The sequence below is a fragment of the Mesoplodon mirus genome (assembly GCF_964341445.2).
Source record: "Mesoplodon mirus genome assembly, chromosome: 2".
NCBI lineage: Eukaryota > Metazoa > Chordata > Mammalia > Artiodactyla > Ziphiidae > Mesoplodon > Mesoplodon mirus.
The window spans coordinates 154407664-154426166 of NC_138977.1; the positions used below are offsets into that span (position 1 = coordinate 154407664).

At 38.8% G+C, this 18503-nt stretch overlaps 1 protein-coding gene across 3 annotated transcripts in view; it reads left to right on the forward strand.

Moving 5' to 3' along the window:
- Positions 1–18503, forward strand: part of COL25A1 (collagen type XXV alpha 1 chain) — a gene marked incomplete at its 3' end in the record, with an annotated part of 474748 nt that overhangs the window by 342994 nt on the left and 113251 nt on the right. For 2 of the 3 annotated variants that reach the window (XM_082635417.1, XM_082635416.1), the window contains exons 8-10: positions 4732–4791; positions 6361–6468; positions 8025–8060. In XM_082635417.1, the coding sequence (XP_082491543.1) occupies positions 4732–4791; positions 6361–6468; positions 8025–8060 (204 nt within the window). Of the gene's footprint in view, positions 1–4731; positions 4792–5542; positions 5615–6360; positions 6469–8024; positions 8061–18503 lie in introns of all 3 variants that reach the window. The other variant, XM_082635415.1, reaches the window with a different exon arrangement.

The following is an 18503-nucleotide window of genomic DNA, read 5'->3' on the forward strand; positions in this document are numbered from 1 at the left end:
GGGTTCCTTCCTAGGTCTGTTCTCTCTACAGCCTCCCTAGGTGACCCCACATAGCCCTATGACTTGTGATTCCCACCTCTCTCCTGACTATTTTATATGCACATACAACTGCTGCCCCTTGGCTGTCCATATACACCTCAAATTCAGCAAGTTAACTGAACTCATCATCTGAAACCACCTGCCTGCCCCAGAAAACACTCTTCCTTCTAGTGTTCCCTCTACCATCCTTCAGTTGCTCAAGCTAGAGACCTAGGACCATTCTCTGCTCCCCTTTCTCCCTTATGTTCTCAGCCAAGCTACAAGTCCTATGGATCCTACTTCCTTAATATCACACGAAACTATCAGTTTGTCCTCTAGCTCTGGGACACAGTCCCTCAACTAGACTACTGTAACATCTTCCTAAATGGTCATTCTGTCTTTGATTTTACTATTGCCTTGCCAACCCCCATCCCCTCTTTCACCTGGTTGGGGAGTCTTCCATGGCTCCCCAAACCTTGCATTAGGTGCACATTTTATTTCTTTTGCAGCCCCTCCATTCCTCCATTGTAATGATTATCCATTCCTATCATTACTGGCTGCTTATTTTTTCCTATTTCCCCACCACACATTAAACCCAGTGAGCTTAGGGTCCTTACCGTTCAATCCCCAGGGCCTAGCACAGTGAAGACTGCACAGAAGGCACTCAGTAAATACTTCTTAAATATTGTTGTATATTTGTCAATTTTTAAGCTTTCTAATACTTAAAGTATAAAACAAGTAGAGAGAAATTATAGACACAAAATTTCATGATGACAAAGTCTGGAATCAGAATTCCTGGATTAAGTTTCTGGCTCTATCATTGCCTTATTGAATATTTTTGACAAAACCCAAAATTTTCTCACTATAGTGTAATCATGTAACACTCATCATTTCTGAGTACACAATAAAAATGACAATAGCATCTTGAATTTATGGCTTCCAAGTAGTTAGCAACATTTCTTATGAATTACTTATTTGTTCACCGTCCCTTTGGGGTAGGCCAGCATCTTTCCTTCTAGAAGGCAATGAAGGGAGATAGAATTCCTCCTGTAATGGTGTCAAAACACTGGTCCTGGTTGGTTACCTACTTCACAGAATGTGGGGAAGATTCATGAAGTTATCTGAGTCTTTATGCTCAGGAAAATGGGTTCTATAAAGTAGTTTTATACGCTTGTATATCCAATTTCTTAAGAACTCAAAATATTTGGGGTGAAAACGTGTACAAATTATTTCAGTACTTCAGCTTATTCCTGGGCTCTTTCTCCATGTTTTTCTGGAGACAGTTTTTTTTTTTTTCCACACCCACTCAAACCATCTGTGTACCAGGCAAGCTTTCCAAGATGTAAAACCAAGTGAAATATGTCCATTCCAGTTATTTAGAAAGGACTGTGACTAATGATACTGTGGAAGAATGGCACGGGTGATGAAAAAGTGCACTCTCTGTGTGAACAGCTAGGGCAGCCTAGCAGTTAGAGTCACACAAAGCCTAGCCGTGCAGACAAGCACTCAGCACCAGTGCTTTTCAAACCTACCCTCCAAAGACCTTCTGCAGGAAGCAGAATCAGCTGAGCGTCTCTGTGACCTGAAGATATCCCCTGTGAGATGAGGTTCTCTACCACTGTCAAATGGTAACATTTTTAAAAATTTGTGCAAGTTTTACATTCTACCCCAAATATGTCAACGTTTGCTTTATATGAAAATGTCTCTAGGGCTTCCCTGGTGGCACAGTGGTTGAGAGTCCGCCTGCCGATGCAGGGGACACGGGTTCGTGCCCCGGTCCGGGAAGATCCCACATGCCGTGGAGCGGCTGGGCCCATGAGCCATGCTGCAGAGCCTGCGTGTCCAGAGCCTGTGCTCCGCAACGGGAGAGGCCACAACAGTGAGAGGCCTGCGTACCGCAAAAAAAAAAAAAAAAAGTCTCAAATTATTTACCATTGGGGATTCCCTGGCAGTCCAGTGGTTAGGACTCCGCCCTTCCACTGCAGGGGGCACGGGTTCAATCTCTGGTTGGGAAACTAATATCCTGCAAGCCACATGATGCGGATATATATATATATATATATATATATATATATATATATATATATGAGAATTTGCCCACCTGTCCCCTTTCTACTTTGCTACATGTAAACTCCTGAAATCCTTTGGCCTAACTCGCTGATGAAATCTTTTAAATGTTGCTCTAAGCACCTGATTGGTAGCATGTCCACTGTTAAGACGATGGGGGAATATAAAATCAGCTTCTTCAGCAACCTAAGTGTCCATCAACACATGAATGGATAAAGAAGATGTGGCACATACATACAATGGAATATTACTCAGCCATAAAAAGAAACGAAATTGAGTTATTTGTAGTGAGGTGGATGGACCTAGAGTCTGTCATACAGAGTGAAGTAAGTCAGAAAGAGAAAAACAAATATGGTATGCTAACATATATATATGGAATCTAAAAAAGAAAAAAAAAAGGTCATGAAGAACCTAGGGGTAAGATGGGAATAAAGACACAGACCTACTAGAGAATGGACTTGAGGATATGGGGAGGGAGAAGGGTAAGCTGGGACAAAGTGAGAGAGTGACATGGACATATATACACTACCAAACATAAAATAGATAGCTAGTGGGAAGCAGCCGCATAGCACAGGGAGATCAGCTCGGTGGTTTGTGACCACCTAGAGGGGTGGGATAGGGAGGGTGGGAGGGAGGGAGACACAAGAGGGAAGAGATATGGGAACATATGTATATGTATAACTGATTCACTTTGTTATACAGCAGAAACTAACATACCATTGTAAAGCAATTATACTCCAATAAAGATGTTAAAAAAAAATCAGCTTCCTCAAATAGAGATTTTCTGTTGGAGAAAAAGTATCTGTCTGAGATGGGAATTACCTAACCACTTCTCTCTTTAGATCTCGTTAACACTGGAAACCAAACTAAGTTCTAAAACTTAATACTTTTTTGTAAGCATTTGGAAAATATGATCAAACAGCAAACTGGTCATGCTCAGATATTAGTGCAAGAAGTGACTTATTTATACATGAAAATTTCAGAACATTTGTAAGGTCTACCATGTGTGCTGTTAAAAGGATTTTAATTTTAAATTATTTTTGTTAGATAATCCCATTTAAAGTAACACTATGATTTATCGCCACTAATCAAGATTCTGATCCCTCATAGACTTCTTGTTTGTATCTGTTTTTGTTCTTTGTTACATAAATACGAGGTTTATATATAAAATTTTGACTGTGTAATATAGGGCTAATGAGTCACAGATGGAAAGATGCTGGCACATTACCATCTAATAACATTTTAAACTCATATTCCATAGTAAAACAAAAGCAAACTGTACACATCTGTTTTCCAACTTGTAGTATTTCTGAATTTGTGGAGAGCCTCTCTTTAAAGGACTTTTACTTGAGGAGAAGAAAAAGAGGATATAGGTCACCTCGAAACTACCCAGCCACTTAATAACCTTATCAAATAGGACTTGGCGAAAGGGATAAGATTTCCTCAGCTTTGCTTCCTGAGAAGTCCCAGCTCTAACGAACAAGAATCAGAAGCATTAGGGCTGAAGAGATGTCTCAGACTACAAACATAATTTTATTGTCTCTCTTAAGAAAAATATATCCCTAATAAGGAGGAAATAAGGGAAAAAATATACCAAAACTAATAAAATTTAAAAACTAGAAAATTTCTGGCTTTTTCTAGAAATATCCTCGTAGTAGATTTGGGTGGGAAGAGGGGAAAGGCAGTGGGGAGGAGAAAACGTAGGAAGGAATCCTGCAGACACTCGAGACCATATATTACCATGGTTGTTCTTTAATTTTTTGTATGGTAAAAGTATTCTGCGTGGGAAAAAAATTGGAATACAAGGCTCTGATATCACATGTTGTTGGAAAAAGAACACAGGCAAAATTTCTCTCTCAGACCTACCCAATTGATAACGCCTGTGAACATAAGTTAGCACAAGCTAGTAAAGTACAGGCTTTTAAAACATCCTTTGCCCATTTTCCTTGGTTAAGGAATTCAAAACCACTTTTGTGCTTCAAGGGGTTGTGTGAACTGTCAAGTTCTTTTGGAAAAGTTACCTGACAGAAGTGATTACTGCAGAGTGTGACCATAAATCCCCCTGACATGAAATACACATGTTATAAGAGGCAGATTTCCATCCACCACCTCTGTAGGAATTCCTGAAACAGGAAAGACCTGAGAATCATCATATGATCGGAGACAGAAATTTTGATATGTGGGTGGTAAGACTATATTTTGTGAAGCATACTGCATTTATTCTGAGGAATACATCTGATCTGACTGCAAAATTCTGTTCACTGTTGTCCAAAAAAGATTTGATACATGTATTGTATGTCCTGAGTTGTAAACAGAATATCAGTAGAGGGAAATTACAGTGTTGTGTTCATAACAGAGTCTGTAGTTATCTCCATTCTGTACTAACATTTTGTACGTAAGAGTCCAGAAATCTTAAGCGTATGTACACAGATCCCAATGTACCTGAGTTCTCCAGCTGACCATTCCCTTTAAGAAATGGTTGGCTTGGGGGCCTCATGTGTCTGATTTTGTTTACTGTGTCAAACAAGGCAAGACTTAGAGCCAGGATGGGGTGGTATTAGGTACATGCTTGTTGTGTTTGTCCACCAGTGGAATGTCTGTGTGACGTTTTGTGTCGTGTTGTTTTGGTGCTGTGCCCGTCCATAGGGTCTGCCAGGCTTCTCCACAGTTGCCGCTCTGCACAGTAATCAGATCCTCACCGTCAAGGTTCGTGGTTGGCACCCATGCCTGCTCAGTCAGAGCCCGCAATCAGCATAAGAGTGAGCAAGAACAGCTCAACTGGCTTTCCGAGTCCAGGCGCTCCCTTTCCTCACACACACAGGTTATTGGACACGTGGAACCTCACCTCCATCAGTGAGGTCAAACGTACATTAAGAAGGAGAATCTTGAGACTATAAGAGAAGAGCATATTGAAGTCGAAGAAAGGCAGGCAAGCTCTCTAAGGCTGTGCCACGCCTCATTGGTTTGATTGGCTTGCATCGCAATGCTCTGTGATAGTTTTCAGTAGATTAAACAATCCTAAATACTCTGGCCTTCAGGCATCCATAAAATGACAGTCGAGCTCATGCCGCATTATGCTGGTTGAGGAGTCTTACAGAAATTGAACTGGCACTTCGTCTCTGGACTTTCTGCTCAGAGTGCAGGTGGATGGGGGATGCAGGTGGCTCCAGGTTACCTGCTTCTTTAATATACAATATTTAAAAAGGCCTAATGTCCGCAGCAGAAAAAGATTCATTTCTAACTAAAAATCTGGTTTCACCATCCCGTTTCAGGGTTCTGTTTCTTTCAAGAAGAGCCAGAGGGTCCGATGTCAGACACAAGTGCCAGTTCTGTTTTGTTTGATGGTTATTATAAGTCTAATGTGTGTATCTTTATTTCTTTCTTGGGGCCTTCTGATGTCTATTCTTCAACTCTCTCATCTCTGAACTCCAACCTTTGACCTCACCTGACTGATCAGATGGTGTTTCCTAAAATCAATCATGGGTTTCTCTCTGCTGATCAGCAGCTCATTAAACGCCGCCTGATTAAGGTAGTGCCTATTCTTGCTCAAGTCTGATTTCTCCTTTACATTCGATGTTTACTCTGTATACTGTTGCTTTACCATTTATCTCTCAGAGGCAGAGTGTGGGTGGTGGGTATTTATTTTTAAATATCCTAGAGCAAAATTATGTTTAGTGAGCTGCATTTGTTTGAAATGTATGTGAAAATACCAAAACCAAAAGGTATAGAAAGCCAATCTAATTTCTTCTTAAATTAAAAAAAAACAAAGAAAGCTTAAAAATTATATCCAGTGATAGATCCAGTTTCTAAGCTCTCTAGCTTTGGTAATTTATAAATTATTACACAGCATGACAAGAGCCTTGTATGTTTAATTTTATAAGTTATGAAAAAGTAAATATTTGTCCAACTATAAATGCAGCCATTTTATTAAGCAAGGTGAATATAACTGATGCAGCATTGTCATGGATAAAGTTATGCAAAAGTTTTCTACCAGCTCTGAGTATAATGATAACATATACACTCTTTCCAAGAGCTGAGAGTGCTGGTTTCTGAGCTGCTTTGATTTCAACAGCGTCTACTCAGCTCGCCCAGCATGAATATTTATTTGCTTCCTACTGGCAGGCAAATTGCCTACAGGCTTTACCATTTGTGGTTGTTATGGGTCTTTTCACAGTATAAATGGGAATTAGATAATACAAATTTAAAGTGTTGAAAAGAAGACCTGGGTCTTTATCTTTCACGGTTATTGTTGGTCTGTCCCCTTCTCCATTGTAGGGTGACCAAGGACAGGCTGGGCCTCCAGGCCCTCCAGGACCTCCAGGCCCACGAGGGCCTCCTGGAGACACAGGGAAAGATGGCCCTCGAGGAATGCCAGGAGTGCCTGTGAGTTGCTTTTTGGATCAGTTGTTCTCACAGGTTTTGTTTCCTTTAAAGCACTGAGAATTGGGTTGGAGTTGGGGATGGGGGTGGCAGAGGGCAAGTGAGCGGTGTGGGTTGAAGGAAGTGGGATGATAGGAAAATCCCCGAGCAGAGAGGGCACTGCCAGCCGGAATCTACTTTACCACTCAACCCTCGGGGTACCCACGCAAACCACAGCGAGACGCCTGGAGACAGCAACTGACCTGGTCTTCAGGTAAGCCTCAAGAAGTCTGCGAGTGGAGACGCCCAATCTCACTTGTGTCCTGACTGCCATAGAGTACATCAATGCCTTTGGTTTAAACGGAAGACTAGCTTGAAAAACCTAGGTGGGAGATTGATAACATTTTACAAAGGATCAAAATAGAGGCAATAAAGTCCTATGCAATTTATGGAAAGTAAAAGAGGTAAATCTTCCTAATATTTATCCCTTGCAAGTAACTTGACCCCCCAAATCACTAATAAAATAGTAAAATTAATGGTTAAAATATCAGTGGTTATGGTTTGAATATCATTTGTCCTTTGTATGTGAAGCTTATTAATAGAAATGACTTAACAGTGATCTCAACACTTAGATCTAAGTACTAATTTACTTAGTACTTAGCTACTAAGATTGGTCAAGTGTCAATAATAGAGTAGTAACGCAGGACACTAGATAAATGGTTTGGTTGGGTAGAGGCAACTCAGCAATTTAAAGAAATACATGGAAAAGGTCAAAAATTTGTACACTTATGACTTTAGGACCTGAAATTCAGGTTTATTGCTGAATTAAATTATTTATTTAATGTATTGCTGTAACTTAAATTATTTTCATCAGTGTTTTTCTAGTACAAAAGTAATAATAAAATATTTATCCACAAAGTAGAAAAATTTGAAAATAAAGGCAACCAAAAAAGAAAAAACAAATCGGCCATAGTCATTAATGTTTTGGTAGATTTCATTTTTATATGCATATATTTATGTAATTTTTGAATGACTCTTTTTTTAAGACTATAGGGTACTTTAAAACTTTGCTGGGACAACCTTCTTATAAGCTTCATACCCCTCGCCAAAAGTTGCTATAAATTTGTTATATGAAATAAGGAATTGACTTTCAGCGTAATATGCTGGTTTTTAGGACTGCTTTCACTGGACCATCAGAGGTAGTGGTTTCATCCTAAAAGTGTCTTCTAATGTCTCACCTTTCTTTGGGATGAAGCCCCAAAAGATAGAGAACCCATAGCTGCTTTACAGTATAATCACTCCTACTCATTTTATTTAGAATACCTTCTTGGCATAATTCTTAAATCTCTGCTGTAATATAGATTTGTTGTATTAAATCCTAAAATGTTTATAAAATGCATTTGAAGAAAGAACATCAGCGCTCTTTAAATTACATTGTGTTTGCATTCCTTTCTTTAGCCTAAAAAGTATATATTTGACATTCAAGATCCCTAGTGGATATTGTGAAAAAGAAAAAAAAAGATTGAAATTGGTTTTTACTGTTTACAGCATTAATAAAATTATCATTATTCTTTTTTAAGGGTGAACCAGGGAAACCAGGAGAACAAGGCTTGATGGCAAGTATCTGAATTTATCTTTTTCTATACTGAAAAGAATGAAAAGACAAGTTACTCAAAACTGTGGTCAAGACTATGTGTAACAAATGTGCCTGTTTTGTGATGTGATCTGTAACAAACAGTGAGAATCAGTAAAAGTTAAAAAGTGGTAGTGAATCACTGTGCTGTACCCCTGAAGCTAACACAACATTGTAAATGAACTATGCTTCAATTTTTTTAACGGTAAAAAAAAATGTATTCCTTTAAAACAAACAACCAAAAAAGAAGTGATAGGGCCTGTCCATCACATGCTAAGGATCACATGACAACACATCTGCAGAACTGATACAGGATGAAAAAAGAGGGAGATTCCAGGTGAAGCAAGTGACAGAGGATGCTGAGGAAGACTTAAATTCAGGGATATGCCTATTAGCTTAAACAGAAGTGAGATTTCAAAGGAACCAGGTGTCACTGCCTGTGAACTAGTAGAGCAAACCTTCGACAGTGATTCAAGAGGTTTTTCTTTTGCCGAAGAGAGAGAACAGTTGTGCCTTCTTGACCCCTGAAACTGATAATAAAATGGTAAGTTAATGGTTAAAATATCAGCAGTTATGGTTTGAATATCATTTGTCCTTCCACCCAGAGAGAAACAGTTGTGCATTCCCGATCTCTGTCATTAAAAAAGATCATGGAATGATTCCTCTTGGACTTGCCCGTAAACACGCAGGTCCCAGTTCCTCAAGTTTGTTTATGCTTTGCCAGTGAAAGAGAAGTTAGGGCAGCTTGCTGAGCCCCAAAGAGTAGAATTCCTTCAACCTACCTCTCCCTGTCACTTCCTCCCTGTCTCTGGAGCTATCTTTCTGACTTACTTTGTGGCACGAACAATATTGGGGAACACAGGATGATGCTCTAATAACTCAAATTCCAGAGGACAGCTATGTCTCACACTTGCCCTGGATGCAGTGATTACAATCAGCTTGATCATGTCCATTTCACACTATGTGTGGCACGCAGCCTGCAGGTGCTCAGGATATAAAATGTATTTTAAAAAAATAGAAGCTAGGTCCTAGTGAAACGAATGCACAGGAACACGCTAGTTGGTCAAGACTTAAAACAAATGTGTGCATGGGCTAAAGGTCAAAGGCTTCTCCCTGCACAGGATGCCTTCAACAGCCCTCCTGGGGAGACACTCAGCAAGCTGTAGTCCTAGCTGTCATGTAGCTGCCTTCAAAACATCACTGGCGAAATGGAAGCATCCTGGGACCACACCTGACCCACTGCCTGGAAATTCTCTGTTTCTGACCTACAGTATCAAGATAGATATTTGATACAGACAATCAGGCTGGGAGTACTATAATGGATTCTTTTTAAAAAGAATAAAATGAAAGAAAAACAACAAAAGACCATATGTGAAAACTAAATTAAACATCTGTCATCTGTGGTAACTTTGCATACAAGGGCAGCATTAGCTCTCCAGGTTATAGGATCAGAGGGGGTGAAGAATTTTTGGAAAACTACCATATAAATTTTGAAATTGCTTTATGCAATTGAATGCACCTGTAATTTGTATCGTGGATAAACAGTCAAAACATATTCCTCCCATACACTCTTACGTCCAAGGCTACTTAGGATTCTTAGGAGCCCTTGTTTGTCCCCAGGTGTGCAAAGCCTATGATTTTTATCATTGCCACAGGCTTTCTACCCTGATGCCCAGTGCAGCACTGTAATATACAAAGCTCTAAAATAAAAATGGATGTTTAAAACATTATAATTTTATCTTCCTTAAATTCATACACATGCTCTAGAATACACGGTGTGAATAACAAGTTAGTCCCATTTCCCTGCCATTTCTAGCTTAATGTCATTAAATATAAATGTCCCACCTAGTCCTAAATGAATTATGTCATTGTCTTAGTTTGCTCTGATTTCCCATTTCATATAGGAACTTTTCAGATAAAGATGATCCTGGGTATTTTTCTCTAAACCTTTCTTCTCTCTTTAAACTCTTCAGATATAGTTCATATTCTCATTTCAAAAAATGAAGCTGAGAAACTCAGTTGAAATCACAAATGTTCAAAGGATATGTCCAACGTAGTGATCTTCTAAAGTACAGCATTGTACTGTTCTTAAAGATGTAAAATGCTTTTTTAAAAGGAAACTTGTATAATATATATTTGATAAGTAGACAAATAAGTATATATCTCAGTGAATTTTCACAGTAAACATACCTGTGTAACCACAAACCAGATCAAGAAATAGAAGGTTATCATATCCTAGAAACCCCCTTTACCCACCCCCCATCACCATCTCCCTCTTCTGCCAACACAATTAATTTTGCCTGTGTTTGAATTTCATATTAATAGAATCATACAATATGTAATTTTTGTGTCTGGCTTCTTTCATCCAACAGTATATTTGTGAGATCATCCACCTCTGTTTTAATAGCCTTCACAGCTGGTTAAAAAAAAATTAAGAGGAAGAACCTTACTTCCTTGACTACCCTGTTAAAACTACATCACTCAAATAGAAGCAAATGAATGGTCTGTCTGTCTGACCTTGGGCAAGTCACTTAACCTCTCAATTTTTCATCTGTAAAGAAAGGAAAATCATACCCTCTCTGCCTCCCCTATAAGGTTGCCAAAGACAAGTGCAATAAATTAGGAGAAAGCACTTTAAAATATATAATGAAGAATTGTATTAGTATGTTATTATTATTATCACTCAGTTGTTCCCTCTACAGTACATTACAGGTGAGCATGGATTTATATAACAGATGTATTCCTGTAAAGTTCTATATGAATCAGATTTTCATAAATCAACATAGCTTAAATGTGCTGAGAAATTTTGCTATTTAAAGCAATCCTATTCAGAGTCTTTTCATAAAGCAATACAGTCCCCTAGTTCCTCTTCCCAGCAAACTGAATTTTTATATATTTGCCTAAAGTGAAATATTTCTATTATTTTTAAAAGTATCATTTAAAAAGAAATCCCTATGTTTACTAACTTAAATAGCACCTGTGTATTTTAACCCATCTCAAAGACAGAAGACACTGGAAATATAATAGCAGCTTTCATGCGGAGAAAATTTTCCTTAGAAATTTTCTTTTTCCTTTCAAATAGTATGCGTATGTGTGCATATGTGGGTGTGTGTGTTTTGACTCGAAGCCTGGTAGAAAGAAAAGTACATATTACCAGTAATTCTGGCCTCTGAACAACTTAGGAGTGTATGACTATCATCTGTGATCCTTTTTACTGATCTATAAAATGTAGGCAATAATTCCTATGCCACCTATATCACTGGAATATGGTGAGAAGCAAGTGAAAAAAATATGAAAATGCTTTATGGAACACAGACTTCCATAAATGAGAAGTATTGCTGTTAAGACAAAAATGTCAGATGACATAACGTGGCATGCAGAAAGACCAGTCTATGAGACATAAGGGCTAACGACAGTGTGATTATAGCTGTCAATTAAATTAGAGTGTGTCAAATACTGTGATTGACAATACAACTTATTCCTTTTGTCCTGTTTGTTGCCATCATTGTGTTTGGCCTTCTCCTATATATCACATCTTCTTACCTCATCACCTTTTCATAACACACCCCTTCTCATCCACCAGTTCAGACAAGGGAAGATAATATATACCACTGCTCTCATCTTTTCCACAGTACGCAAAACCCACTACCTCTGTTGGTTTGCACCATGGAGGAGTGTTTGCTTACGTGAGGATCTTGAGAGGCACTAGAGAATTTTTTAAAATGTAAAATGTCTCTAATGATGAAATGAAAAAACTAGGAATGATCTAAAATTAGCTCTTTCAAAACTGTTTATGAGTGTGTCAGGTGGGGAATTAGTTTTCATAATCCACGCTATATATTTTATATCACAAAAATAATCATCTGAAGATTAACAGCATCTCTAATGGAATAAAAAAGAAGTCCTGCCTCTCAAGCAGGTCCACATTTATTTAACCCTGCTGTGCACCTATTCCATAAACAAGGCCTTCAGGTTTTGCGAGAAGTTCTAGAGGAGATTTTAAAAAGCAGTATCTTGGGGCTTCCCTGGTGGCACAGTGGTTGAGAGTCCGCCTGCCGATGCAGGGGACACGGGTTCGTGCCCCGGTCTGGGAAGATCCCACGTGCCACGGAGCAGCTGGGCCCATGAGCCATGGCTGCTGAGCCTGGGCATCCAGAGCCTGTGCTCCGCAACGGGAGAGGCCACAACAGTGAGAGGCCCGCATACCGCAAAACAACAACAACAAAACAAAAGGCAGAATCCTGAGCTAAAACAAACTGGACTCCATCTAAATAAGGAGAGAATCGCTCTGGATTATAAAATTAGACTCAAGAATCAAACCAAGAACTGACCACAGCTAGAAATGCTAAAGCTCTGAACCCCGACACAAATGGTCTTTATTTTTCAGTTCTTCAGGAGTTTAAGTAGTTGTTAGAATAGTATTTTTGAAGGTGTCTTTCCTTTTGATATCCTTACTGTTTCTTTCTTTGACAAATATAGTAGTTCTCAAAAACATAAAAGACAAATGATGTATATTCAATATACCAACTAGTCCCTGTTTCCTGGAAATTATTTTTTGTCCAAAGTGTCTATAACCAAGGTTTCATAGACCATATCACTTTCCCTACACTGAAACTCTTCCTCTCCTGCCCCCCAAATATATGCAAACTCCATAGCGTATCCATTCATCTCTTTCTGAATTATAAGAGTACTTAAAATGTCACTCGTTGGGCCCTGGTGGTGTCTGAGAGTTCAAAACTCAGAAAAGTTTTTCTGTTATTGTTCCTTAAAGTGAAATTTGGATTGTATCCAAAGAAGTTATAGATACTTTTTAGTTTATTTTGATTTTGCCTGCAAACACATTTAATACGTTTGTGTCAAGTGAATATAATGTATTTTATGGTAGCTAATAACATAAGCAGAGATAATTGCTTCTGCTTCATTTAAAATAAAATTGAATTAACCAATATGTGAAGATTTACTTTAATCATATTTAGTTATAATGCACTGCTATCCCACAGATTTGCTAAAACTTATCATTTTACTTAATTGTACTTTGCTGTCTCAACCATATTGATCAGCAGGGTGGCAGACATCGGACACAGTAGCAGGCTTTTCTTCATGATTTTGATCTGGTGAGGCAAACAAACCTTCAAATCACAAATAACCAAAATGACCAAAATCATCTTAGGATATTTAGTTATTAGACTAGATATTAACAATGAAATCTTTTTTGGTTAAACTGCATTACTTCAGTTGTGCACACTACACTGCCTGCCGCGGTGCCTTAGCAACTGTTCTAATGCTTTATTATTCTCACTTAATCTGATTGTCCATGAAGTAAATGTAAATGCCACGCCAACAGAGTCCTTCCAACCCACCAGAGCCTGTAATAGTTGGTTTTCCAAATGGGCCGAGGCCTGCTCCCCCGCTCATCCACGCGTACCTAAAATCAGCATCTCTATGAGACTGAAGCTCTCATATGTAGACATTTGGGATGCTCACAGGATCAAACTCCATCCACATGCCTCCAAATACCCACCTCTTTGCCCCATCCTCCAGTTTACTGTAGCGCACACCAGTGGTGTGGTTCACCTGCAGAAGAACAGACCTGGGAAAGAGATAATTCACAGTCCTTAAAGGGAGCTCCAGTCACTGGGGCAGAGAATCCCAAGGTCCCAGGAACACAAAGTACAGTCTAAGGTCATGGGGTGGGCTACCACAGGAGGAGGTGTGCAGCCAGGGAAGAGATCTCTAAAGTGTGGACCCTAACACAAGAGCCCTCTTGCCCAGGGCTAAGGGCAGTACTGGGGCCATGTGTCTGAATGGACTCAAAAAAATAGACTTCTGCTTTGGTCACCTCCTTCGAGAAAACTTCACACACACTTCCTCATTCACAGACATTCACACTCCCCCAAGCTAAGTTAGAAGCTGCCTTCTCCCTTCCTCCACGGCATTTATCACATCACAAAATAATTGTGTCTGGTGCTTAGTGTATTCAATTAACTGAATGACTGAATAATACGAATCAATGAATCGATAAATCAGGTACTAATGCAAGGAAATCCTGTTTATATTTTTCTCTCATCCAATATCATCACATGCCAGGAGTAGGATTAAGCAGGATGAAAACTACTTTTTATTCTGCATCTTCATATATTCATTCATGTATTATAGAAAATTTGAAGTATATGTGTGTTCATGAATATGCATGGTGTAACTAAAGGACTGATTTTCATGAGGGAAATAACTGTAGCGATTTTTAGTCACACTCTGTGACTGTTTTTTAACCAGAGTGTAAATGATCTAGAAGAAATCTTAGGAATCATCTAGTTAATCACTTCACAGATAAAGAAACAGCATCAGAGTGAATAAATAACTTGACCAAGCTCATAGAGTAGTCTGTGGCAGAACTAGGGTAGAATCCAGTTCACCTGATTGTCATCTTACGTATTGTACAGTGTAGATCTGCTAGGTCTACACTTTCCAATATAGTAGCCACTAGCCATATGTGGCCATTTAAACTGAAATTAAATAAAATTTAAAATCCACTTTCTAAAAGTGGCACTAGCCACATTTCAAGTGCTCAGTAGCCACATGTGGTTACTGGCTACCTACTGGATTGAGCAATAGAGACTATTTCCACTATTCCAGAAAGTTCTGTTGGGTAAGGCTGGTCTAGATGGAATACAGATCTGGACAGTAGATGAGTACATATTAGAGTTCTAAATTTAAGTCGTCCTTCTGCTGGTCGTAGGATATTTAAATTTTAGTAGTTAGTGTTTCTTAGCATTGTTGATTTAAAATAGGAAAAGCACTTGCACTTTACTCAATAGAAATATTTTTTACTGAGCATAGTATAGGGTTATAGGCCTTCATGAACCATAAATTTGTTTCCTTTATGGTACACTAGGGAAGTATGCTTAATCACAGAGGGCAGAAGAAGCCTGTTAATTTTTCTTTCTTTACGGGTCATTTCCATTTTGGATGCAGCAATGAGAAACAGTTTATTAAATATTTAGAAGGGATGGAATGAGCTAATTTGAGCCTTGGATATTTGATAAGAGGTGATAGAATCTCTGTTTGGGGACCTAATCAGAGCATAGATTCTCTAATACCTAGATCTGTCTTTCATCTGCTGGTGGTAGTTAATGTCCAGTATTTAGTCTTGGGTCCTGGTTTCCTCAAGTGGTGAGAAAAATGTATGGCTTCTTTAATTTCCTGAACGTTAAGAGACCTCCATAAGGAGGTCAGAGCTTCATGATTTTGGGAAACACCAACAAATGAATCATCCAGGTTTAATATTTTCCCCAAAAAGTCAGCACATGAGGTAGAGAAGTCAAAAAGAATTTATTCTTTTAAAAAATTAATTACTGCATTTAAAACTTTTTTCATCAAATATTCATGAATGAATATAATAACATGTCATCGTATTGATAGGCTCTGAAGGAGACCTGTTTTAGAGGAACTTCTTCAAATAATAGAAATTATGGAATGATATTATTGAAACAGAAGAAAATCCCGGATACTTAAACAGAAACAACTGCCTCAAACCTGAGAACTTTAAGGAGAAAAATAGAATGATGTCTAACTTCCCATAAGAAGAGCTTGTCTGTGTATCTTCTAAATAGATGATGTTGGATGATTCACCCTAGTATTTTGATTCCATTAGGTACTACTGTGATGTAACCATGCTATTTCAAAATATCATTATTTATATATACTAGAAAAGTTTTGCTTTATATCTTTTTCAGTTTGATTAAAAGTTTTAGACGGCCATCTTAAAAAAAAACAAAAAACAAAAAACTGAGAACTCTTTCCAGTGATTAGAAGTAAGATAGCTAGAGTTGCAAAACAATGGAGGAAATTCAGTAAGTGGAATTTAATAATTTTCATATTTATTAATTCATTGTTTCAATGTAGTCAATAATGATTTATTTGCTAGGCACTGCTATGTAGGTGCTGAGGATGTAAAACATATGGCCCGAAGAATTTGCTGCCTAGTCAAGTAGATTTGATAAATATGTAAATATATTAAAATACAGCCAGCTAAAATGTGCTAGAGAAACACAGAGGACAAAAACAAGCCCTTTCTGGGTGCATTGGAGAAGGTTCACAAAGGAAGTGAGTTATGGCTGCTGAGCCTCGAAGAATGATTAAGACCTTTACATGAAGGCTAATGGGAAACTGCTTGGGAAAGATGATTCAATGTGACGGAAGACAGAGTCCATGGAGGACTCGAAATAAGAGATGAGGCTCTCCCATCTCAGCTCTGTCCTGCTCTTTTCTTGTTTATGCCATGTTCCTTCATACCCAGTTCAGCTAAATCATTGGCTTTTACACTGAAAACATATCAGCATACTCTCTTACATTCTAAACATTTCCCCAAAGTTTCTCGTTTGGCATTTCCACACACTTAAGCTATGGAGTCTGAATCTTGTAAAACATCATTTGAATTATACTCCAGACTCACGTATAATAGTGGCTAGAGTTTATGTTTCTTGACCTTCCTTCATCAAACATACAAGGAGAACATGGAATTTTATATAAGTACATCTTAAATGAATCCTTCTTAAGTAAGACAAATTTCAATTATTTATTTCAAATTTCCTCTTACCCTTTATAAACCAAGTTGTATTTTCTGATCTTGTGACCAGGTTAATAGCTTTCAAAAGGTTATAATTAAAGTCTGTTGCACCAAACCCTTGAGAAAATCTGATACTAACATTTTATGACTCCAATAAATTAGATTATATGTGTTATCATTTTCCCCCGTGGAAACAGACTTTAAAAAGTATTTTCTTCATTTTACCTAACTTTTATTAAATCTTGGAAAAATTCTTAACTCAAAAAGGAAATAATTTTAAATGGCTTAAGAGATTGGGGCTTTTATTCTCCCCTTCACAGATGGACCACCACTTTTTTGTTCCCTCCGTTTTTTTATTACAGAAGCTAGTTGTATATTCTTGCATCCAGAAATGACCAGCAACTTTTAGAGCTTTGAATTTTACTGTTAGCCATCAGGGACAGAACAGGAACTATGTCCGCCCCCTGCTCACACAGAACATCATTTCCTAATAGCAGGCAACCAGAACTTGCCTTAAAACACCTCCCAAGAGGCATCCTAGAGCACATCATTTAGAAACTCTGCATTCTGTTTAAGTAATTAATACCTCAATCAAATTTGTGCTAACATCAGTAGTCAGGAAAATTCCTTAATTTTTTTCCATTCCATGATCTATCAAACAAAAGACGTTTTAATTAAAAATGTTATTTTTACAAGCTGGAAAGTGCAGCCAATGCATAATGGTTATAGAAACATCCATCTCTTAACTGCCTGCTTTGAAGATTAACATGGGTTGATAATTCTACTTACTGTTTGCATGATGGCTTTTGATATGCATTAGAGACCTTAGACCTACATCCACATCCATGACACTCTCCGTGTCAATGAGACCATGTAATCAAGATGATTTTTGCTTTGCGGTTTTAAAATAGAAGACATGAATTGAATTCCTCCACATGCTCTTGCACTTAGAGGTAATCTAGAGGCTGTAAGAATAGGCCAGGGACTTCCCTGGTGGTGCAGTGGTTAAGAATCCGCCTGCCAATGCAGGGGACACAGGTTCGATCCCTGGTCTGGAAGATCCCACATGCCGTGGAGCAACCAAGCCCGCGTGCCACAACTGCTGAAGCCCACGTGCCATAACTACTGAAGCCCGCACGCCTAGAGCCGGTTCTCTGCAACAAGAGAAGCCACCGCAATGAGAAGCCCACGCACCGCAACCAAGAGGAGCCCCCGCTCGCCGCAACTAGAGAAAGCCCGCGCGCAGCAACAAAGACCCAATGCAGCCAAAAAATTTTTTAAATTAAAAATTAAAAAAAAAGAATAGGCCAGTAGCATTAGAATGACTTGGGTGAACTTGAGTGAAAAATCTTGTCATTCTTATCTTGAGATACTATTGTCTAAGGTATAAGGGAAAACTTGGTTTACTCTATGTGTTCATCATTCATTCCTATAATTTTTATTTGTTTGTTTGTTTGTTTTTCGGTACGTGGGCCTCTCACTGTTGTGGCCTCTCCGTTGCGGAGCACAGGCTCCAGACGTGCAGGCTCAGCGGCCATGGCTCACGGGCCTAGCCGCTCCGCGGCATGTGGGATCTTCCTGGACTGGGGCACGAATCCGTGTCCCCTGCATCGGCAGGCGGACTCTCAACCACTGTGCCACCAAGGAAGTCCATTCCTATAATTTTTATCAACTCAAAGTAAGCACCATTGTGCTTACAAGAACCTACAAGGCCATACACATGTGATCTCCCTCCTCCAAAGCCCCATCTTCTACTACCTACCTATTGCCTCCTCTGTGTTCTTTGAACACACTGAGCATATGCCCACCTCTTGGCCTTGTACTTACTATTCCCTTTCCTGGAACATTCTTCCTCCTTCT